Source organism: Bos taurus, chromosome 26, assembly GCF_002263795.3.
Source record: "Bos taurus isolate L1 Dominette 01449 registration number 42190680 breed Hereford chromosome 26, ARS-UCD2.0, whole genome shotgun sequence".
NCBI classification, from domain to species: Eukaryota; Metazoa; Chordata; class Mammalia; order Artiodactyla; family Bovidae; genus Bos; species Bos taurus.
The window spans coordinates 31,104,867-31,129,881 of NC_037353.1; the positions used below are offsets into that span (position 1 = coordinate 31,104,867).

Sequence of the window (25,015 nt, forward strand, 5' to 3'; positions counted from 1 at the left end):
TTGTGTGTCTTGGGGGAAACCCCAGTCCTCTCCCAGTTGCTCAGAACGGGCTTCCTGGAGGTTAACAAACTGCAAGGAAGGTTGAGTGTGAGAGCGGAAGAAGTCATCAGATATTTGAGATATTTGAGAGGCTGTCTGGTGGGGGACACTTCCTCTGGGTAAAGGAATCCAGGAACATTGTTTAAGATCTTTTGAAGTCTTAAGCCTCTAAGGGTATTTCTTGCCCACCCTCCCCGCACCTAATTAAGCATCTAATTCCTAAAAACAAGTATAAAGAAGTCCAATAAAGTTCTGAGTTTTCTCATGAACCACTTTAGTGCTTTTTTTTCCCTTCTCTTTTTAAAAATATCACATATTTTTATATATGTGATAATTTAAAATTTTTAAATTTTTAAATTTAAAATATGTGATAATTTAAAAATTATCACATATCAGTGTCCCTTGAAATTGTTTTTATGCTTTCAGATGCCTCCACTTTGCTGTTGCAGCAGCCCTGATGGTCGGCCTGTTGGATCACCCTGCCCTGGGAATGGTGGATGGGCGTCACTGGGCCACGTGTGTTGTCAAGTAGAGGGGAGAGCTTTCTCACCGTGTGTGTCGTGTGACCACTGAGTGGGCTGCCCAGAAAAGGAGTGCCTGGTCCTTGGTGTCTTCCCACCCACACGAGGTCAGAAGTCCTCATGACGAGGACGTGTTGTGTGGGAGAGGGAGTCTGGAAAGGGTACTCTAAGGTCCCTCCCAGTCCAGTGATGCTAGGGTGGGAATTCGAAGCACCTTGGAAAGAAAGCATTCATGAGGCTTGCTCAAGGCTAGTGGTCAACCCTGCTGTGGGTTGGCCTCTGGGGTCCTATTGGGGACTTTGAGGAGAAGAATTTCTCTTCCCACAAGGAAGGCAAGCTTAGACTTGCCTTGGAAGCTTTGGGACCAACCCTGCAGGAGCGTCTGGAAAACCAACCCCTGCCACAAATGGTGCTAGTGGCGGGTGTGCCAGGACCAAATGGGCGGGACTGTGGGGCATCTGGGCCACCAGTCCAAGCTCTCCGTGTTTAATGCTTTTTAGGCAAATGCTGCCCCGAGTCCTTCTGATTCATAAGAGCTCCTTGAAAGTCACAGCTGCTTTATTGGGTCCTTGTATGCCTGGCACCAAGGCTTCACTGGTGGCTCAGATGGTAAAGAATCTGCCTGCAATGGGGGAGACCCAGCTTCGAGCTCTGGGTCAGGAAAGTCCCCTGGAGAAGGGCAACCCACTCCAGTATTCTTGCCTGGAGAATCCCATGGACAGAGGAGTCTGGCAGGCTGCAGTCCATAGGGTGGCAAAGAGTTGGACACAACTGAACAACTTTCACTTTCACCACATGCCTGGTACCAGCTTCCAGTTAAATTAATTGAATGACTAGAGTCAGCAGAAATGGGATGGCATATTTCTTTTAGGCTGTACATAAATGCACATTCTACAGACAATAAATAAAATGCCTTCTGGTTGTTTAGTGACTTTGCAAAGGATACACAGAAAACGTGTCATGGCATTTGCCCCTGGAAGGGGAGTCCAAGGGATGAGGTCTGGGGGCAGGAGGGAGACTCTTGGTCACTTAATATTATTTATATCATGTGCAATTATTAGTAACTTAAACTAACAAAAAACCCTGGCTTAAAAATTTTCCAAAGTGCTTTCAGCAACCACAGCAGGCGGTTTAAGAGGTGGAAAGACGTACTAGATGTTGTAGATGTGCGACCCTCCCTGGAAGGGGCTCTTGACCTTTTACTCATCTTCATTGACTTTCAATTTATAATTTTCACAACACCGAAATGTTTCTTGTCCAGGATAGAGCTCATTAAACACACTGGGTTAAAAGTGGGTTTGTGGTGGGGCAGCCCACAGAACAAGGGTACCTCAATCAACAGCCACAAAAATGACCAGGAGTTACTGAAAAAAGAGTACATTGTAGTAAAAAAAAATTGGGGGCCACATCCCATGGCATGTGGGACCGTAGTTCCCCAACCAGTAATGGAACCTACCCGCTACAGTGGAAGCACTGAGTCTTAACCACTGAACCGCCAGGTAAGTCCCTGTAGTCTCTGTTTAAAGTGAGTCATAATACTTCCTTGTTAAAATCAGTTATTCCAGACAAGCTGTGCCTTGAGAGTAAACTGGTGAACCCAGCTAAATTCTAAATTCTCAGAAGGCTTTCTTAAAGTCTACAGAGTTTATTTCACTGCACCAAGAAGTTTTCACTGACACCGTCCATGAAAAAGAGGGGATTTCCACCTCAAGGACCAATGCTGGCTGCAGAGCCCTTCCTTGACCTCCAGCTTACTCCAAGGTGAAAATCTGCATTTCCTTCTATCATCTGTGTAAATAAGCACTGGACACCTGACCTTGGAGAATTGCTCAAACTCTCTGGGACGTAGTTGTACAACATCCAATTAGAAATTAAAATTCCTACACTACATTCTGTGTTCTGAGTGTGATGCTATCAGCATGGGTCTATATGTTTTTAAAATGCATAGAACTGTGTACTAGCAGAATCTACTGTACAATAATTTTAAAACAAACAAGAAAACTTAATCCTATGTTTTAAGTTAGACACTCCTTATATGGCATTCTTTTTACCTGTTTATTTCTGGCAAGGTCTAGTTGTTATTTGTCGAATGAATGAATAGTGGAAAGGGCAGAATACTGATGGCAGGCAGGCACTCAATCGTTGTTTGTTCCTGTCACCTTCCCTTTAGTTACTTCAGATAACAGGACACAGTGCAGGTCTCCAGAAAATACTAATGCCTTGATCGTTTCTCAACCACTTCTCCTCTGAGAAGAGAGGAGAGGCAGCTGCTGGCACAGACAGTGACCTGGGTGGTTCCCTGTGGCCATGGATACATTCTCTATCAACAAAGTGACTTCTTCCTGCCAAGCATGTGGCAGAATAGAATAGAATTCAAAATAGAATCAATTTAGGCACATCCCTTTCCTTGAGCTACTTACATGATGGAAACTGAGCATTTATCTCAATGCCCTGGGTTAACACACGCTGGGGAGTTGCCCAGTTAAGAACTTCACTTACTTTACATGGTTTCAACCTCACAACATCTTCCGACGAGTGACTATTATTATTAAGTGGGGAAGTGAGAGCTCAGACACAAAGATAATGTCCAAAGTTGTGCAGCTACTACAGGGTCCAGCCTGAGTTCCAACTGAGGCTTGTCTGATTCTTAATTCAGGCTCTTACCCACATGCTATACTGCCTCCAGCAGTTCCAGACAGCCTTTGGAATGAGAATATCCTATGTCCCTACAGAATCGAAACAAGCCTAAGGTAGGCATGGGGTGAGTTCTTTGCAGTGTGGGCCCCTCTTCCTTTGGATTTCAAAGGCTCACTTCAGTGCAGTTCTTTTTAAGTCAAAAGGTGGCATCCTTCCACGGACAGTTGGCCAAGTCTGAGTCCAGCTCTGGCACCTCAAGGGCTTGTTGTTAAGGCAACTCTGGATCACTCTGTGGTTCTGTAGTTATCCCCTCTTTTTCGTTCTTGTTTTTCCACCTTTTCTAGAGAATACTTGAGAGATGGCAGCTCTAAGTGGCCCACTTGTTACTGATTGAAGGAGATGCTGACTTGAAATAAAAACAGTTCACAGGACCTTCAAGGCTCCAAATAGAAAGAGCTATATTCTCTAAATACTTTGATTGCAGAAGCTGATTCACAGCTGTACCCACAGCCTTACAAGGTGCCAGGAACAAGGTGGTACTCAGCAAATGTTGAAGGAACTAATAATGAAAAGTGAAAGTGAAAGTTGCTAGTTCAGTTCAGTTGCTCAGTCGTGTCCGACTCTTCACGACCCCATGATACGCTGCACGCCAGGCCTCCCTGTCCATCACTAACTCCCGGAGTTCACTCAGACTCACGTCCATAGAGTCAGTGATGCCATCCAGCCATCTCATCCTCTGTCGTCCCCTTCTCCTCCTGCCCCCAATCCCTCCCAGCATCAGAGTCTTTTCCAATGAGTCAACTCTTCGCATGAGGTGGCCAAAGTACTGGAGTTTCAGCTTTAGCATCATTCCCTCCAAAGAAATCCCAGGGCTGATCTCCTTCAGAATGGACTGGGTAGATCTCCTTGCAGTCCAAGGGACTCTCAAGAGTCTTCTCCAACACCACAGTTCAAAAGCATCAGTTCTTCAGCGCTCAGCCTTCTTCACAGTCCAACTCTCACATCCATACATTCGTGTTCAACTCCTTGCAACCCCATGGACTATACAGTCCATGGAATTCTCCAGGTCAGAATACTGGAGTGGTAGCCTTTCCCTTCTCCATGGGATCTTCCAAACCCACTGATCAAACCCAGGTCTCCCACATTGCAGGCAGATTCTTTACCAGCTGAGCCACAAAGGAAGCCCAATTATGAAAAGAATCCCCTAAAGAAGTCAGCTAGAAAACTGGGATAGAGAGATGGGCTAAGATTTGTAGTGACGATTGGAATAAAAGTACAGGAGTGTATGTGCATGTACCCCAGAGCAACGGTTCAGCAACCCCTGTGATGAGGGGAGACACCGCCATGTCTGTCCACTTCTCCTCCACATCTTGTGAACTAAAGCTGTCAGTGTAGATGCTTCCAGCCCACCCACGCTTCTGACCTGAGGAATGAATCAACCTCTCTCTCTCTCTCAGTAAAATACCCATAGTATAAAACAACATACAACACCTTCCAATCTGTCCCTTTAGCCTTGAGTTGTCCCATTTTTACCTACTATCTTGGGTTTTGGGCTTCCCTGATAGCTCAGCTGGTAAAGAATCCACCTGCGATGCAGGAGACCCCAGTTCAATTCCTGGATCGGGCAGTTCCCCTGGAGAAGGAATAGGCTACCCATTCCAGCACTCTTGGGCTTCCCTGGTGGCCCAGATGGTAAAGAATGTGCCTGCAATGTGGGAGAGCTGGGTTCAATCCCTGGGTTGGGAAGATCCTTAGAGGAGGGCATGGAAACCCACTCCAGTATTCTTGCCTGGAAAATCCCCATGGACTGAGAAGCCTGGAGGGTTACAGCCGAAGGGGTCACAAAGAGTCGGACATGACTGAGCAACTAAGCACACACACACACATATCTTGGGTTTTAGCTATAAATACAAAGACACTGGGCTCCAAACCCTTCATTGAGTCTTACTGTGGTACAGTACAGTATTGGTACCAATAAGTGTTCACCAGGTAATTGATCTTGCTCTGCTTTATTTTTTGTTTTATCTTTGCTTTGCTATACTTCAATCTTGTAGTTTAAGAGCAATTTTGGATTTTTGACACACTCAACAATTATATGTGAAATGCCGGTCTGGATGAAGCGCAAGCTGGAATCAAGATTGTTGGGAGGTTATCTCAATAACCTCAGATATGCAGATGACACCACTTTATGGCAGAAAGCTAAAAAGAACTAAAGAGCCTCTTAATGAAAGTGAAAGAGGAGAGTGAAAAAGTTGACTTAAAACTCAACATTCAAAAAACTAAGATCATGGCATCTGGTTGCATCACTTCATGGCAAATAGGTGGGGAACAATGGAAACAGTGACAGACTTTATTTTCTTGGGCTCCAAAATCACTGCAGACAGTGACTGCAGCCATGAAATTAAAAGATGCTTGCTCCTTGGAAGAAAAGCTATGACTAAGCTGGACAGCATATTAAAAAGCAGAGACATTACTTTTCCAACAAAGGTCCACCTAGTCAAAGCTATGGTTTTTCCAGTAGTCATGTATGGATGTGAGAGTTGGACCATAAAGAAAGCTGAGCACTGAAGAATTGATGCTTTGGAACTGTGGTGCTGGAGAAGACTCTTGCGAGTTCCTTGGACTGCAAGGAGATCCAACTAGTCCATCCTAAAGGAAATCAGTCCTGAATATTCATTGGAAGGACTGATACTGAAAGCTGAAGCGCCAATACTTTGGCCACCTGATGCGAAGAACTGACTCCTTAGAAAAGACCCTGATGCTGGGCAAGATTGAAGGCAGAAGGGGACAACAGAGGATAAGATGGTTGGATGGCATCACCAACTTGATGAACATGAGTTTGAGTAACCTCCGGGAGTTGGTGATGGACAGGGAAGCCTGGCTGTGCTGCAGTCCATGGGGTCTCAAAGAGTTGGACACAACTGAGTTACAGAACTGAACTGAACAATTATAAGTACTTCTTGTCTGCCCTCTAGTGGGAATGGTGAAGAAGTGAAACTCAGAACAATGTACATCTTTCCTGCTAGAAAAAAGTGGTCCTTCTTTTCCCTAACTCACTGGACTTCACATTACTCAAATTGTAATCAATCCTACACACCATCAAATGTGTAAAAGAGATAAACAACAAGGATTTAGATAAGCACAGGGAACTATATTCAATATCTTGTATAACCTATAATGGAAAAGAATCTGAAAAAAATATATGTATATATTTATAACTGACCGATCCCTGGGTCAGGAAGATCCTCTGGAGTAGGAGATGGCAACCTGCTCCATGTTCTTGTCTGGAAAATTTCATGGACAGAGGAGTCTGACAGGCTATAGTTCTGACTGAGCAACCAAGCACGTAACTGAATCACTTTGCTGTATGTCTGAAACTAACTCAATACTGTAAATCACCAATACTTCAGTAAAAAAATAATAATGGGATGAATGATTCTGACTCGGCCAAAGTCCTGCATCTTGATGACATCAGTAGTAATCAAAGCAAAGATGAGTTCATGGGTTGACACAATCCAATCAGAGTGGACCCCAGAATGTTTTCTGGAAATGCTAGGATAAAGATGCTCACTATTTTGCACTGAATTTCAGCATAGAAAGATGCTACTCCAGGAGCTGATGACATCATCTTTCAAGCCTAAGAAGGGAGCTGCCAAGAATGGAGACAACGTCAAGGCAACACAGCTGAGAAATGTAAAATCTAAATTTTGGAAACATGGTTTGGGCCCTGAGTCAAGTCATATCTGAAGCTGATGTCTTTGAATTGCTTGATTTACAAGAGCCAATAAATACTTCTCCATGCTTAAGCCAAAAAAGAAAAACTAAACTGTGATCTATCCAAAGTTAGTAGTTTATCCTCATGTTATATATGAATTTGATGCATAGAATGGTGCTTCTCAAACCAAATGTGGTGAAGGGCCAGTTTTTATGTTTTCTTGATATGTCGAGAATCATTCCATTTGTAAAATTCAGTAAAAGTGAATTACTAATGAGGTGGATGAAACTGGAGCCTATTATACAGAGTGAAGTAAGCCAGAAAGAAAAACACCAATACAGTATACTAACGCATATATATGGAATTTAGAAAGATGGTAACAATAACCCTGTATACGAGACAGCAAAAGAGACACTGATGTATAGAACAGTCTTTTGGACTCTGTGGGAGAGGGAGAGGGTGGAATGATTTGGGAGAATGGCATTGAAACATGTATAATATCATATATGAAATGAGTCACCAGTCCAGGTTCGATGCACGATACTGGATGCTTGGGGCTGGTGCACTGGGACGACCCAGAGGGATGGTACAGGGAGGCAGGAGGGAGGAGGGAGGAGGGTTCAGGATGGGGAACACATGTATATCTGTGGAGGATTCATGTTGATATATGGCAAAACCAATACAATATTGTAAAGTTAAAAAAAAAAAAGAATTCTATATATAGGTCTTTAGTTTCTTTAGGTAGATATATTCCTAAGTATTTTATTCTTTTTGTTGCAATGGTGAATGGAATTGTTTCCTTAATTTCTCTTTCTGTTTTCTCATTATTAGTGTATAGGAATGCAAGGGATTTCTGTGTGTTGATTTTATATCCTGCAACTTTACTATAATCATTGATTAGTTCTAGTAATTTTCTGGTGGAGTCTTTAGGGTTTTCTATGTAGAGGATCATGTCATCTGCAAATAGTGAGAGTTTTACTTCTTCTTTTCCAATTTGGATTCCTTTTATTTCTTTTTCTGCTCTGATTGCTGTAGCCAAAACTTCCAAAACTATGTTGAATAGTAATGGTGAAAGTGGGCACCCTTGTCTTGTTCCTGACTTTAGAGGAAATGCTTTCAATTTTTCACCATTGAGGATAATGTTTGCTGTAGGTTTGTCATATATAGCTTTTATTATGTTGAGGTATGTTCCTTCTATTCCTGCTTTCTGGAGAGTTTTTATCATAAATGGGTGTTGAATTTTGTCAAAGGCTTTCTCTGCATCTATTGAGATAATCATATGGTTTTTGTTTTTCAATTTGTTAATGTGGTGTATTACATTGATTGATTTGCGGATATTGAAGAACCCTTGCATCCCTGGGATAAAGCCCACTTGGTCATGGTGTATGATCTTTTTAATGTGTTGTTGGATTCTGATTGCTAGAATTTTGTTTAGGATTTTTGCATCTATGTTCATCAGTGATATTGGCCTGTAGTTTTCTTTTTTTCTGGGATCTTTGTCAGGTTTTGGTATTAGGGTGATGGTGGCCTCATAGAAAGAAATCAAAGAGGACACTAATAGATGGAGAAATATACCATGTTCATGGATTGGAAGAATCAATATAGTGAAAATGAGTATACTACCCAAAGCAATTTATAGATTCAGTGCAATCCCTATCAAGCTACCAACAGTATTCTTCACAGAGTTAGAACAAATAATTTCACAATTTGTATGGAAATACAAAAAACCTCGAATAGCCAAAGCGATCTTGAGAAAGAAAAATGGAACTGGAGGAATCAACCTACCTGACTTCAGGCTCTACTACAAAGCCACAGTTATCAAGACAGTATGGTACTGGCACAAAGACAGAAATATAGATCAATGGAACAAAATAGAAAGCCCAGAGATAAATCCACGCACATATGGACATCTTATCTTTGACAAAGGAGGCAAGAATATACAGTGGATTAAAGACAATCTCTTTAACAAGTGGTGCTGGGAAATCTGGTCAACCACTTGTAAAAGAATGAAACTAGAACACTTTCTAACACCATATACAAAAATAAACTCAAAATGGATTAAAGATCTCAACGTAAGACCAGAAACTATAAAACTCCTAGAGGAGAACATAGGCAAAACACTCTCTGACATACATCACAGCAGGATCCTCTATGACCCACCTCCCAGAATATTGGAAATAAAAGCAAAAATAAACAAATGGGACCTAATTAAACTTAAAAGCTTCTGCACATCAAAGGAAACTATTAGCAAGGTGAAAAGACAGCCTTCAGAATGGGAGAAAATAATAGCAAATGAAGCAACTGACAAACAACTAATCTCAAAAATATACAAGCAACTCCTACAGCTCAACTCCAGAAAAATAAATGACCCAATCAAAAAATGGGCCAAAGATCTAAATAGACATTTCTCCAAAGAAGACATACAGATGGCTAACAAACACATGAAAAGATGCTCAACATCACTCATTATCAGAGAAATGCAAATCAAAACCACTATGAGGTACCATTTCACACCAGTCAGAATGGCTGCAATCCAAAAGTCTACAAATAATAAATGCTGGAGAGGGTGTGGAGAAAAGGGAACCCTCTTACACTGTTGGTGGGAATGCAAACTAGTACAGCCACTATGGAGAACAGTGTGGAGATTCCTTAAAAAACTGGAAATAGAACTGCCTTATGATCCAGCAATCCCACTGCTGGGCATACACACTGAGGAAACCAGAAGGGAAAGAGACACGTGTACCCCAATGTTCATCGCAGCACTGTTTATAATAGCCAGGACATGGAAGCAACCTAGATGTCCATCAGCAGATGAATGGATAAGAAAGCTGTGGTACATATACACAATGGAGTATTACTCAGCCATTAAAAAGAATACATTTGAATCAGTTCTAATGAGGTGGATGAAACTGGAGCCTATTATACAGAGTGAAGTAAGCCAGAAGGAAAAACATAAATACAGTATACTAACGCATATATATGGAATTTAGAAAGATGGTAACGATAAAAAAAAAAAAAAAAAATAATTACTGAATAAATTACATTAAAAGCCAAAGACATACAAAATAACAACCTAATTGTTATTATTGGTTTCAATAGACAATATTGCATTTCAATAAACATAATCAGAACAAACATAACATAGGGAAAAAGTAAAATAGTTGCAAAATCTGTATGTGTTGTTCATTGAATGTACATGTTATAAGTGATGAATAGAGAGAACTGCTTTTATACTAATAATTTTTTTGTCATTCTTCAGTCATAATTAAACAAAAATTGTAAGTAAAATATAATGTTATTTTACAAATGAATACTATTCATATCAATATTGTTTTTAGTGGACAAATATGCTTATAAGGGCTTGTTAAGTCTAGCTAAAGCAGGCAGAATGGAATATAATGCTACTCACAAGGTATAATGACTGTTGAAACTGTTTTTATGTTTTGTTTTAATAAAAGCTCTAGTGGAGAAACCAGTATTACAGAGGTTTGTTAACAGGAATAGAAGAAGAAAATTTAAAGCCATTCCAGGAAGCTCAAGATTTTCATCTATCACTTTTATCCAGAAGAAAGCAAGTGATTCTGATGTTCAAAATCCACAATCCATTGGCATTTCCACCAATTTATTCTTTAAGTTTATAAAGTTGAAAAGTCACCTTTCAAGGAAAGCAATGGTTTCTAGATCTGTAAATTTCCCATGCATTGATCTTCTTTTGATGGATATAAAATGTAAACAGTTCTGTCAAATCTGTAAGGCATTTGGCCATAACACTTCCCAGATGTGCAACATCAAGATCATCACCTACTTTACTGATAATTGTTGTTAAATTAAGGAGCATGTTATACAGTCTATGGAAACCCTCTTTTTTCAAGATTCTTGCTTTCATTTTTGCTCTCCGATCCTATCTGCCATTTTAATCATATCGTGGTCTTTCCTTGCTTAGAAGTAGCAAGATCACCAGAAATGCTCAAAATATCACACAAATAAACAAATCTGTCATCCAAACCACATTTTTAAAAGGCAGAGACCTTATGAAAGTGTTTTTCACTTTCTAGGAACACTGCAAATTTGTTTCACATTTAGACATTGCTAATAGAGCATTCCACTTCAGTCACCGCTTCAGTCAGCATGGAATCTCATGCCTCCTACCATATGCAACAGTAGGTGTTTCCATGTTATCACATAATAAATAAAAAAATCTCAAACCTAATACAGTGGTTTTTGCATAATTCACAATTTTTTATTGTATAACTTAACACCGTTTAGTTCAGCTAAAATTTTTTCAATGAAAAGCTATCTTGATGAAGGAAGCTGTATGTTGATTTATACACTCATGTAAGCTCTTTAATTTGGGTAATGACTTCAGAATGTTTTTCTGTCAACGCAGCTGCACTATCAGAACATATTCCTATACTAAATTTAAACCACATTCCTTAAGAGTGTAATCCTTCACAGTTTTATGTGGTTCAGATTTAGTTGTGTTTGTCATCAATGAAGCTGAAAAAAATTCTTCCTCGTATCTCTACTATGTTCAAATTGCATATGCATGCATGCTAAGTTGCTTCAGTTGTGTCTGACTCTTTGTGACCTACGGACTGTAGCCCACCAGGCTCCTCTATCTATGGGATTCTCCAGGCAAGATTACTGGAGTGGATTGCCATGCCTTCCTCCAGGAGATCTTCACCTAGGGATTAAACCCTAGTCTTCTGCATTGGCAGGCATATTCTTTGCCACTAGCGCCACCTGGGAAGCCCCAAATTGCATATACATATTTCAAATTAATTGTCATGTTAGCAGCATGTGTGCATTCAACAATTTGAAAAGAAGAAAAAACAAAAATACCTTGCTACCTGTATTTTTTGTGTGTGAGTTAATCTGTCACTGTCTTGAGCTAGTTGCTGAATTTGTCCAGCTATGAATAATGTTATTTGATCTACCTACTTAGACACGATTCACCCATAATTTCCAAGATTCTTGAGAGTTTTGCACTATTTTTTAAATCTTAGCATCCCAAAGTGCTACTTTATTAGGCACAAGGGACAATGCTTATATGGGAAATTTTGAACCTCCATGTCTATCAATTTTTAAAAATTCAATAATCTTTCAGCGTACTCTTTAAGTTTTGAACTTATTCTTCTATCTTCTTTGTAAATGCTACCTAAATTTGATGTTTATTTATTTATACAATTTTTACAGGCTGCACTTCACTTATATTATTACGAAACACTGGCTACATTCCCCATGTTGTACAGTATATCTTGTAGCCTATTTTACACCCTGTACCTTCTACTACCCCACCTTAATATTGCCCTTTCCTCATTTCCTCAACAGTAAACACTAGTTTGTTCTCTTTATCTGTGAGTCTCTTTTTTTGTTACATTCACTAGTTTGTTGTATTTTTTAGATCTCACACATAAGTTATATCGTGCATTCTCTTTGTCTGTCTGACGTTTCACTTAGCATGTTGTGTGTGTCGTGTGTGTGTTTAGTTGGTAAGTCCTGACTCTTCTGAGATCCTATGGACCGTAACCTGCCAGGCTCCTCTATTCATGGGATTTCCCAGGGAAGCACACTGGAGTGGTTTGCAGTTTCCTCCTCCCGGGGATCTTCCCAACCAAACCTACATCTTCTGTACGGGCAGGCAATAACGTCCTCTAAATCCATGCACATTGCTGCATGTGGCAAAGTTTCATTCTTTTCTATGGCTGAGTAGTATTCCATTGTGTATGAGTGTGTACACACACATACATATATATATATACATACCACATCTTTAGCTGTTCATTTGTTGTTGGACACTTGGGTTGCTTATAATGATGCTATGAACATTGTAGTGCACATGTATTTTTGATTTGGTGTTTTGGGTGGGATTTTTTTATATACATCTATATAGCCAGGAGTGGAGTTTCTGGGTCATACAGTAGTTCCAATTTTAGTATTTTGAGAAACCTTCATACTTTTTTCCACAGTGGCTGCACCAATTTACATTCCCACCAAACAGTGTTGGAGGGTTCTCTTTTCTCTGCATCCTTGCCAACAGTTGTTCTTCATGCTCTTTGATGATAGCTATTCTGACAGGTGTGATGTGGTTTTTGATTTGCATTTCCCTGATGTTTAATGATGTTAAGCATCTTTTCATGTCCCTGTTGGCCACCTGCATTTCTTCTTTGGAAAAATGTCTATTCAGTTCTTCTGCCCAGTGGTAACCCACTCCAGTGTTTTTGCCTGGAGAATCCCAGGGATGAGGGAGCCTGGTGGGCTGCCGTCTATGGGGTCACGCAGAATTGGACACGACTGAAGTGACTTAGCAGCAGCAGCAGCCCAGTTTTTATCAAGTTGTTTGTATCTTGATATTGCATTGCAAGGGGTGTTTACATATGTTGGATAATAATTCCTTATTAGTCATACCATTTGCAAATATTTTCTCCCATTCAGTATGCTTTTTGTTTTGTTGATGGTTTCCTTTGCTATGCAAAAACTTTTAAGTTTATTTAGGTCCTATTTATTTTTGCTTTTATTTCCTTTACTTTATGAGACAGATCAAAAAAAGAAAAAAACTTTGCTCAAATCTACTTCCCAGTCTTCCCACCCAATCTGTAACCTGAGGCAACTACTAATCTATTTTATATGTCTATGATTGTCTGTTTTGGACATTTCATATAAATGGAATCATACAATATGTGCTCTTTTGTGACTAGATTCTTTCACTTAGCTTACGTTTGAAAGGTTCATCCCATTTTTTTTCCCCCTTGGCTGCATTACATAAGTTCCCCGACCAGGGCTTGAGCCCAGGCCACAGCAGTGTAAGCCCAGAATCCTAACCACTAACCAGGGAACTCCTTTGGTATTCTTAAGTGTGTCAGTACAATCTTCAGTGTGTATCAGTATTACTTTTTATTGCTGAATCATACTTTATTGTATGGATTGAGCACATTTTACTCATCTATCAGTTGATGGACATTTAAGTTATTTCTACCTTTTAGCTGTTAAGAATAATGCTGCTATGGACATTCATATACACATTTTTGTGTGGAAGTTTTCATTTCTCTTGCATATATACCTAGAAATGAAATCGTGAGTCATGTGGTAATTCTATATCTAACTTTTCGAGGAACAAAGCGGCTGCACCATTTGACATTTCCAGCAGCAGTAAGACAGTTCCAATTTCTCCATATCCAAGCTGACACCTGTCATTGTCTGTCTTTTTTATTCTAGCTATCCTAGTGCATATGAAGTGGTAGCTGACTGTGGCTAATGATGGTGAGCATCTTTTCATATGTTTACTGATCACTTGGGAAAACTTGTATTCAAAGCTTTTACCCATTTTTAAACCAAGTTGTCTTTTTACTGTTTTTGTAAGAGTTCTTATACATTTCAGAAACAAGTCCCTTTTCAAATATATCAATACAATTCACAAATATTTTCTTCTTGTTTTATTTCTTTAGATGCTCAGAAGTTTTTTTTTTTTTTTTTTTTTAATTTTTGGCTATGCTGAGTCTTTGTTGCTGTGCGCAGCTTGTATGTTTTTCTCTCCAGTTGCAGAGGGCGGTGGTGGTGGAGAGGTTGGGGGAAGTTGCTACTCTTCCTTGCAGTATGAGGGGCTTCTCATTGTGGTGGCTTCTTTTGTTGAGAAGCACAGGCCCTAGAGTGCGCAGGTTTCAGTAGCTATGGCTTGTAGGCTGTAAGGTACAGGCTCAGTAGTTGTGGCATACGGGCTTAATTGCTCCACGGCACGTGGGATCGTCCCAGACCAGAGATCGAACTGGTGTCCCCTGCACTGGCAGACAGATTCTTAACCACTGGACCACCAGGGAAGTCCCTGCACAAAAGTTTTGTTAGAGTATAAATTATGTTTCTTTCATCACTTGTGCTTTTAGTGTCATGTTTAAGAAACCATTGCCGAATTTACAGTCACAAAGATTTACTCCTATATTATCATCTACGATTTTCTATTTTTAGCCCTTATGGCTACAGCTAAGACCACGTTGTTCCTATGAGTGAAACAGGCAGCCAGTTGTGGTAGAGGTTCATTTACATACCATGTTAGATTAGGCTTAGGTGAGTGGAGGCTGATGTCAGTCACCACAGCAGAAAAATCACAACCCTTCACCCAATTTCTAGACTTTAGCCAGATCCCACACCACAGCCCATAAACTGAATAGAAGGCTGGGTCCTGAGCAAGGTGTATTCCTCCTGCAAGTATATTCAGTATATTTATTCCTCCGATCTGACCCTGAGAGTTCTCAGAGTAACTGACCCATCGGAGAAAGAGAGCAGTCAGATTTTTGAGTGTTACTGAACCCAGGCAGGACCCTAGGGGCCCTGCCACATACCAAAAGCCTTTCTGTGTCCCCCATTTCTTGTTTGTAGGAAAAAGGCTTCAGCCTTCTAGATTTTCCCTGAATTCCAAAGGGCATATTCAAAGTTACTAACTAGGGAAGTAAGGGAATGTTGAAAGAAATTAAAAGGAGGCAAGAAACAATAGAGCAGTGATGGGGAGGGGTCCTGGGTCTTTCTCAAGGTACACACACTACAATCTGATGCACATCTCTTAAGTTCTTCTACAGGCACTAAGTCCCCCAAGCAGATCAAGAACGGTAACTGAAGGCTGAGAACAAGCATGTGGACCCCAGACTGGCTGGAACAAGAGGGCTGATAGTTGAGATTCTGGAATACCACCGTTACTATACCAGAAGGTCACACACCTCTGCCAAAATTTGCCTATAAAAACTCTTCCCAGAAAATCATTGGGTAGTTTGTGCTTTTTGAACATAAGCTGCTCCATTCTCCTCGCAATAAACCTTTCTCTGCTCCAAACTAAAACATTTCAGTTTGTTTGGCCTCACTGTGCATCAGGCACACGAACTTGGGTTCAACAGCACTATATTCAACAACACTATTCAACAAGACAAGATCTGTACTGACACTGATGCCAGGGGACCTCAAACATGTTTCTGGGTCCTGACAGACTGGAGGTGTGCAAGGGCCAGCTGAAAAATGAAGTCCTGGTCCTTGTTTGTTTCATATGGGCTGCAGTGGATCCAAAAAACTCACCGCTGTGGTCATTTCCCTGGTCCATGCATGCACAATCACGACAGATACTCTTAACAATTGACAAATCCTGTAAGCAACTAGGGTAGGGGGTCCCCTGGAGGAAAAGAACCGGATATAGCTTTTGGACAGCAGACAAGCCATTTTAGTCCTAAACTACTTTGTGACCTAAGCCTGGCCACAATGCTTGCCCTTGAACAGGTCTTAGTAAATAATGATCTTAAGGGAACGAAAGAACAAACTGTTAACACACAAGCGAAGTAACAATAGCAAAGACAATAAATCAGTTGTAAACCCTCAGTTCTGTTTCCACAGTGAAGATTAGCCTGAGGAAATCTCTTGAACTGTTTTGCAAAATGTCAATCCTCCTTGCAGCGCCCAGGGCTTCCCAGATGGGGCTATTCATAAAGAATACATTTGCCAATGCAGGAGACATAAGAGACATGGGTTCAATCCCTGGGTTGAGAAGACCCCCTGGAGGAGGGCATGGCAATCCACTCCAGTATTCCTGCCTGAAGAATCTCCATGGACAGAGGATCCTGGAAGGCTACAGTTCACAGAGTTGCAACGAGTTGCATATGACTGAAGCAACTTAGCATGCATGCATGCAAAGCACTCAACCACCAGATCAACTGGAACCTAAGGGATGATGATGTTGACTTGTCCTGACCCTCACGACTTCAACCAACCAAAGCTCTGACTCTACTTTACCCTAATTCTATGCTGAATTCTCCCCTGCTCCAGCCTCTTAATGAATATGCATCCACCATCCAAACCCCTTCATGAACATACATATATATACCCTCAGCTTCAGTTCAGTAGCTCAGTTGTGTCCGACACTCTTTGTGACCCCATGGACTACAGCACGCCAGGCTTCCCTGCCCATCACCAACTCCCAGAGCTTGCTCAAACTCATGTCCATCCAGTCAGTGATACCATCCTACCATCTCGTCCTCTGTCGTCCCCTTCTCATCCTGCCTTCAATCTTTCCTAGCATCAGGGGCTTTTCCAGTGAGTTAGTTCTTCACATCAGGTGGCCAGAGTATTGGAGTTTCAGTTTCAGCGTCAGTCCTTACAATGAATATTCAGGACTGATTTCCTTTAGGATGGACTGGTTTGATCTTGCAGTCCAAGGGACTCTCAAGAGTCTTCTCCAACACCACAGTTCAATTTGTCATCACTCAGTCTTCTTTATGGTCCAACTCTCACATCCACATATGACTACTGGAAAAACCATAGCTTTGACTAGATGGACTTTTGTAGGCAAGGTAATGTCTCTGCTTTTTAATGTACTGTCTAAATTTGTCATAGCTTTTCTTCCAAGGAGCAAGGGTCTTTTAATTTCATTTTAATTAAGCAGTGTTTTGCAGCCCAAGAAAATAAAGTCCATCACTGTTTCCATTATTTTCCCATCTATTTGTCATGAAGTGATGAGACCAGATTCTATGATCTTCATTTTTTGCATGTTGAGTTTTAAGCCAGCCTTTTCACTCTCTTCTTCACCTTCATCAAGAAGCTCTTTGTTTCCTCTTCCCTCTCTGCCAAAAGGTGGTGTCATATCTGAGGTTATTGATATTTCTCCTGGCAATATTGACTTCAACTTGTCTTTCATCCAGCCCAGCATTTCTCATGATGTACTCTGCATATAAGTTAAATAAGCAGGGTGACAATATACAGCCTTGAGTACTCCTTTCCCAATTCTGAACCTGTCTGACTATGTAACCTTTCCATACTTGGGGTGGGTGGGTTGAGGGGTAGGGAGAGTGTCACAGTCCTTGAGGCACTAGCCTATTGTGTTCCCTCCTTGCCTGGCAAGTAATAATGCCACTCTTTCTTTCTCCTCCATAATTGTCTCCATATTTCTGTTTGGCATTGGTGCACCAAGAGCCAAGATTTTGGCAACAGAGTGGGTAGCCATTTCCTTCTCCAGGGGATCTTCCCCACCCAGGGAACTGGGGACTTCTGCATTACAGGTGGTCTTCTGCATCACAAGTGGATTCTTTACTGCTGAGCCAACAGAGAGCCCTCATAATATAGTCTGGAGTCGTTAATTCTCTTTCACTGAGCAGATTATGATGCTGGTCCACTATATTGATATCAAGCTTCTCATACCTGGGAAGGAGGACCTGACAGGTATACTCTGGAGACCCTCTGGAAGGGATCCAGAATCCACTATTGTGGCATAAACATTATTTTGGGCAGAAAGTATTTGAGTTTCTGAAATCTCTTATCTGCCTCTCAAAAGAGCTCAAAATAACACACTTGCCATAAATCCTCTCCCTGGGAACACACGGGGAAGTCTGACTCATCACTGAAGTAATAGTCACAAAAACTATCGACTTCCATCTCTTCTCCTAAGGGCCGGTTTGACTTTCCTAAAAGTCGTATGTTTTCCCTGAAGTGCTTTCTCTATCCCTTGCCCACTTCTAATAAGTCCTTTGTCTTCCCTGAAGTGTCCCTGTCCTCTTCATCTATTAAAAAGGTACATAAAGTCTTCTTCAGCATCAAGAGGCGTTGACAGGGATGAAGTTAGACATTTGAAATAGTTCAATGCAGAAATAATCAGCGCTAGAACTGCCCGCCGTAGCGGGACGGGTGGCGAGGACCGACCAACTAGAGTGACTGCTGAGTGGCAGGTAATTTTACAGAGGCCCAGAGAACCAAGTTTTTCTCCTGTGATTGATGCAGATCAGATACGCCAGGGTTGCCACTAGCACCTGCAAGCTTTTAGGCTGTTAGGAAAAAGGGGGGAGGGGGGAGTGGTTTTAATCTTAACTAAATGTTTGCGTAGCAGTCGTCCAATCTGCCTAAATTTATAGCAATTGGCAGAAGAGTAACAGCTCCAGGATATTAATAACTATGACATTATTAAAATTAATTTTCTAGCGTCAAGTCCATTTGGGGCTGTCCTGAGAGTGGGGAGTCCAGAGCCAGCGGGGGCCATTCTAAACTTATACAAGTGAGAGAATAATAGAGGACCAGGGATTCTGCCCACAGAATTTCTCCCGCGGTCGTGTACTCTACAGGTTCGGGCGGTCGTGCCGCCCGCCCCAGCTCGGTATTTCCAAACAGCGCGAGACCACGGGGTCGTCAACTCTCACAGCTACTGGCGCTTGGACACCTCTCTCAGCTTTGGCGCCGAACCTTTCGCCACCTTGTGGCCGCAACCATTGGCTGCGCGCTCGGAGGGAATACAGGTCAATCTCACGACCAAGGCTTTTCCGAATGAAGTTTCCGACTGATTCTCAGGGAAAACTCATTTAAAAATTGAGGAGTCACATGAAATTCAGCTGACGACATTGTAGAAGGCCCTTTTGCCAAAAAGACAGAGCAGATCTGACTCTGATTCCCCCCACGCTCCGAGGGAAGTTGCGAGGGTGGTTCCGTCCGAGGCGGGGACTCCGCCTCCATGGGCACCGCCATTTTGTTTGGCGAGAGGGGTGCAAGCGGCGCTTTGGGGGGGAGGGGTCTCTTAGGCGCCTCACCTAACCCCGCTGCCGAGTTGTTGCTTCTCGCGGGGAGCCCTTCTCCCTGGCTAGGGGCGCGGAACCATGTACATAAAGCAGGTGAGGCCTGTGCGTCCCTCCCGCCCGTTAGGGGCTCGTGAGGACAGCTCCTGTCGGAGGTGTTGCTTCTTGCAGGGTGGCGCGGGGCTGGACACGGACTGTGGGGGAGGGGCGCCCCTTTGCAGCCCGAGCCTCTCCGCAGGCCGCTTGCCTGAGGGAAGCGGGCTCTAGCTGAGAGAGCTGGAGGGGCTGGCGAAGTGGGCCTTTTGGAGGGAACGGGCCTTCCCGGGTGGCCGAGAAGCAGCTTGGCCCTGCGGGGCTGGCCAGCCCCCTCGCGAGCCTTTTGCGTGGCGTATGTGAAGAGAGGGTGTCCCCGGCCTCGGAACGCCTGTGGGGTCCAAGCTGGGGCGTCAGCTTAGCCGGGGGCCTCGCTCCTCCCCGAGTTACCGGAGACGTGAAAGGGTCCCTCCTTCCTGCAGAATGTGTAGCGCCTCCTCATTCCGTTGTTTACTTTCTGTCAAAATGGTCTTCCCGCGCTGGAGGCCACCCCGAAAATGAGCCCATTCACACTCCTTAAGAGAAGTGTCTCGGCTGGATGTGTTGGACTCTGAGCAGTCCTGTCCTGGATGGGCGGCTCTTTTTTGGCCAGAGTGTGACTGAAAGGGGCGCCCAGGCCCGCTGAGCCCCGCTGCATACGTGATAGACTTTTATCCGGCCCTGTGATGGTTAGTGTTCCAGCCAACCTTAGACAGTGTATTTGATTTTGAGCGCTCCCCAACAGGTTACTAATTATAACTTCTCATAAGCAACACTGGCAGTGGTTACTGATATACGGGCAGTTTTAAGAATATTTTTAAATCATTTTCCAAGATAAATTTTTCTTCTCTGACGTGGAAATATTTGTTTGGCATTAAACGGGAAACCATAAAGGGAAGGAGGGCAAAAGGAAAATATTAGCTTAGAAGTTAGTTCTTTTGGGGTGTGTTATTTCTTTCTGAAAAATATCTCTCTTCTGTTTGTTAGGTTATTATCCAGGGTTTTCGAAGTTATAGAGATCAAACAATTGTAGACCCGTTCAGTTCAAAACATAATGTTATTGGTAAGTGTTCATGGTTTATGCTGTCAGTTTTCTGTCTACATAGTTGTTTAAATTTGCCTATATTAGGCTTAAGGAGACAGGAATTGTCTTGAATATTACGCAAATTTATATGCTTTTTTTTTCTGTATGAATACTTTTATCTGCACTAATGAAATTGTTTCCTTTTTACGTTTAAAAATACTTGAATAAGACAAAGTATTCATTTTTATTTGGTAGCCTTGTGTGTATGTGTTTTAATAGATTTAAGTTTATAGTGAATGGCACTAAATTTAGCATTTCAGCTATTCTTGGTATGTCATTTCCTACTTTAAAAATGGTCACTATTGCCTTATTTCAAAGATGACCATTCTTTATTCACAATTAGGTTATTCTAAGATTTTTTTTTTTTTTTCTTATTATAATGTCCAAGGACAGACCATGCAACTTGGTGGGAAAAGCATCAACTTTGGATCATGGCAGAATGGGATTCAAATCCCAATTATGCTGTGTATTCTTCAGACTTCCTGATGCTTCAGTTTTCTCCCTTGTAAAGTGGAAATAATGATACATGTTTCTTAGGGTTGTTGGGAAGATTAAATGAGAAAGCAATTATGTGAGGATGAGGGGGCGAATGGTGATTGTCCTTCAATATAATAGTTAATATATAGGTTCTACAGATGATAGTGATAACAGACAGCAAGTGTTTTCTGACCATCTGCTGAGTTTTTAAAGAATAGATGAAATGAGTGCTTCTAGACACCAGAAAAGTATAGAATCGCTATCAACATAGATTTCAGCTATACAGTGTCCTAGTTGGCTTGGTCTGCCACAACAAAATATCATAGACTAGATGGCTTAAACAACAGGGATTAATTTTTTCACTGCTCTGGAGAACCTTTGTTTGAACTTCTCCCTCTTGAAAGAGCAATAGTCCTACCATAAAGGCTTCACTCCTAACCTCATGTAAATTACCTCCCAAAGACCCCCTTGTCTCCAAAAAGCTTCACATAGTGGAGTTAGGGCTTTAACATATGAATTGGGGGTCAGGGAGAGTATGCACCATGGAGTCCATAGCTTGAGGTGAGGTAAGGTTCATACTGTCAACTAAAAAAAATGCACGAATTGGTAATTAAGTTTTATTTGGGGCAAAATGAGGACTGCAGCCCAGGAGACAAGCACCTCAGATAACTCTGAGAGACTGCTCCAAAGAGGCAGTGGGGGAAGGTCAGTCTCTTAAGATTTTGGTGAAGGGGAAGTTCAGTACATTCAAGCCCTTTGGTGGTTATTCAGTCGCTAAGTTGTGTCTAACTCTTTGTAACCCCATGGAGTGCAGCATGCCAGCCTTCCCTTCACCTTCACTATCTCTGGGAGTTTGCTCCAACTCATGTCCATCGAGTTGGTGAGGCGATCCAACCATCTCATCTCTGTCACCCCCTTCTCCTCCCTTCAATCTTTCCCGGCATCAGGGTCTTTTCTTATAAGTTGGCTGTTCTCATCAGGTGGCCAAAGTATTGGAGCTTCAGCTTCAACATCAGTCCTTACAGTGAATATTCAGGATTGATTTTCTTTAGGATTCACTGGTTTGATCTCCTTGCAGTATAAGGGACTCTCAAGAGTCTTCTCCAACACCACAGTTATTCTTTGGTGCTCAGCCTTCTTTATGGTCCAACTCTCACATCCATACACATACTGGAAAAACCATAGCTTTAACTAGGCAGACCTTTGTAGTCAAAGTAATGTCTGCTTTTTAATATTCTGTCTAGGTTGGTCATAGCTTTTCTTCCAAGAAGCAAGCGTCTTTTAATTTCATGGCTGCAGTCACCATCTGCAGTGATTTTGGAGCCCCCCAAAATAAAGTCTGTCACTGTTTCCATTGTTTCCCCATCTATTTGCCATGAAAAGATGGGACTGGATGCCATGGTCATCATTTTTTGAATGTTGAATATTAAGCCAGCTTTTTCACTCTCCTCTTTATCTTCAGCAAGAGGCTCTTCAGTTCCTCTTTACTTTCTGCCATAAGGGTGGTATCATTTGAATATCTGAGGTTATTGGTATTTCTCCCAGCAATCTTGATTCCAGCCTGTGCTTCATCCAGCCCAGCATTTCTCATGATGTACTCTGCATATAAATTAAATAAGCAGGGTAAAAATATACAGCCTTGACACACTTCTTTCCCTATTTTGAACCAGTCCATTGTTCCATGTTGAGTTCTGACTGTTCTAACAGGTTTCTCTGGAGGCAGGTAAGGTGGTCTGGTATTCTCATCTCTTGAAGAATTTTCCAGTTTGTTGTGATCCACACAGTCAAAGGCTTTAGCGTAGTCAGTGAAGCAGAGGTGGATACTTTTCTGGAACTCGCTTGCTTTTCTTTGATCCAGTGGATGTTGGCAATTTGATCTCTGGTTCCTCTGCCTTTTCTAAATCCAGCTTGAATATCTGGGAGTTCTCTTAAGGAGAACTGAAGCCTCGCTTGTAGAATTTTGAACATTACTTCGCAAGCGCTTACTTGACACAAAGTTTTCTGCTAGTCAAGAGGAGAGAATGTCATCATGAAGGGATTTAGTTATTTTCTAGATCTGAAGAGATGCAGGGATTGGGATCGTGAAATCAGTTCCTGAAAATATCTATCTGAAGACCTGTTGCACCAGTTTCCCTGGTGGGAAAGTGAGAGAGCACAGTGGTCTGACTCTCCGCCCTGAATTCAGCTCAGGGGGTGTTGAAGGCCAGCAGCTGCAGCAGCACAGGGTTCAATCTCTGCAGAGGCAAATGGCAAATGCCCTTGTTGTTCTGTTGCTGGCAAATGCTCTTGGCAAGTGCCAGTTTAGTTGACAATACAGAAATAAGTTAAGGGTGAACAGTGAATACTAATGTTCCCAGAGAAACTTTTGAGAATCATATTTTATTTTGAAATAATAAAATTTAAAAATTGAGGGCACGAAAAAGCCTGTCCTTGAAACAGCAGTTGCAGCTTTGTAGTTGGTAATAAAAACATACTTTTCCTTCTGCCTTAACCTACTGAAAAATCATTAGTGTGCTATAAGAATAGATTGATTGTACTAGAGTTCTACTTACATTTTGATTATAAGTGTCTTTTGATTTTCATCAATCAGAAAATCTTTAGAAATGGAGAAAAGTGAATAATTACTAGATTTAGATTATTTCCTTAACTCATAAATTAAAAGTGGTTAAATATCTTAATATCAGTTTTATACAGTTATAGTTTCTCTTTGGTATCTTGGATGCGACTAAAACTTGTTATCAAATCTTAGTGTTTTTGCATGTAACCTAAGCATATCCCTAGATTACTTGTAATACAGTGTAAATGCTATGTAAATAGCTGTAAGTACAATGTATATCATGTGTAAATAGTTGCCAGGTTGTGGCAAATTCTGGTTTGTTTTTGGAACTTTCTGAAAACCCCCAGTCTGTGGTTGATTAAATCCTTGGGTTTGGAACCCAGCGATTTGAGATTTGGAGGACTGACGGTGGTTTAGAGGGTAAAGCGTCTGCCTGCAATGCGGGCGACCTGGGTTCGATCCCTGGGTGGGGAAGATCCCCTGGAGAAGGAAATGCCAACCCACTCCAGTACTCTTGCCTGGAAAATCACATGGACAGGGGAGTCTGGTCGGCTACAGTCCATGGGGTCACAGAGAGTCGGATACGACTGAGCGATGACAGTTGTTTGGTTGGTGGTTTGTTCTTGACATTTCAATCATTTTGGTTTTGTAAGATGATGGCCATCATTACCTAAAATGATTAAATTATATCTGTAGGGCCTCTTACCAGGTAGCTGTTTTACTACTTTGGTTGCAACATTAGGATTGTTAATAGTCACAGTTACAAAGGAAATTATCTAAATGTTCTTTTGTTTAACTGAAAAAAAATGATATTGTTTAATGTATTTTAAAAACGAGTCTGGACTTCTGGCAGTCCAGTGGTTAAGACTTCACCTTCCAGTACACAAGGTGCAGGTTCAATCCCTGGTCCAGGAGCAAAGATCCCACATGCCTCATAGCCACAAAAGCCTAAAGCAGAAATCATATTGTAACAAATTTAAAAAAGACTTTAAAAACAGTCCGCATCAAAAAAAAAAATCTTAAAAAATAAAAACAAGTCTGTTAATCATGTAAGAAAGACCAAAAGTAATGTACACTGAGATTGATCCTAAACATATCTTTTGAAAGCATATCACTTTGTTTAATGATTTTCGACCCTTAGAAAAATAATGATTTGAAGGCAGGGAGAAACCTCGTGTGATGATACTTGTTTGATGTTTAAATGTAATAACCATAAACCTTTTTAAGGTTATCTTTTTCCCTATCCTTCTAACAAAAGAAATATATGTGACTTTGTAAAACATAAAGAGCATAGAAGCTAAAAGGAAAAAAAATTAAACTATCCCTCTACCCAGAGATAGCTATTCTTCCTGTTAATGATCTATGCTTGTGTTAGTCCTGCTTTCCTGGAAA

General features: G+C 41.5%; 1 protein-coding gene across 1 annotated transcript in view; it reads left to right on the forward strand.

Annotated features, from left to right (window-relative positions):
• Positions 1-19,401: 19,401 nt before the first annotated feature.
• The window catches only part of SMC3 (structural maintenance of chromosomes 3), a 38,082-nt gene continuing 32,468 nt past the window's right edge, over positions 19,402-25,015 (forward strand). Inside the window, exons 1-2 of the mRNA NM_174295.2 lie at positions 19,402-19,529; positions 20,493-20,568. Of these exons, the coding sequence (NP_776720.2) occupies positions 19,515-19,529; positions 20,493-20,568 (91 nt within the window). The 5' untranslated portion in view covers positions 19,402-19,514. The remainder of the gene's footprint in view (positions 19,530-20,492; positions 20,569-25,015) is intronic.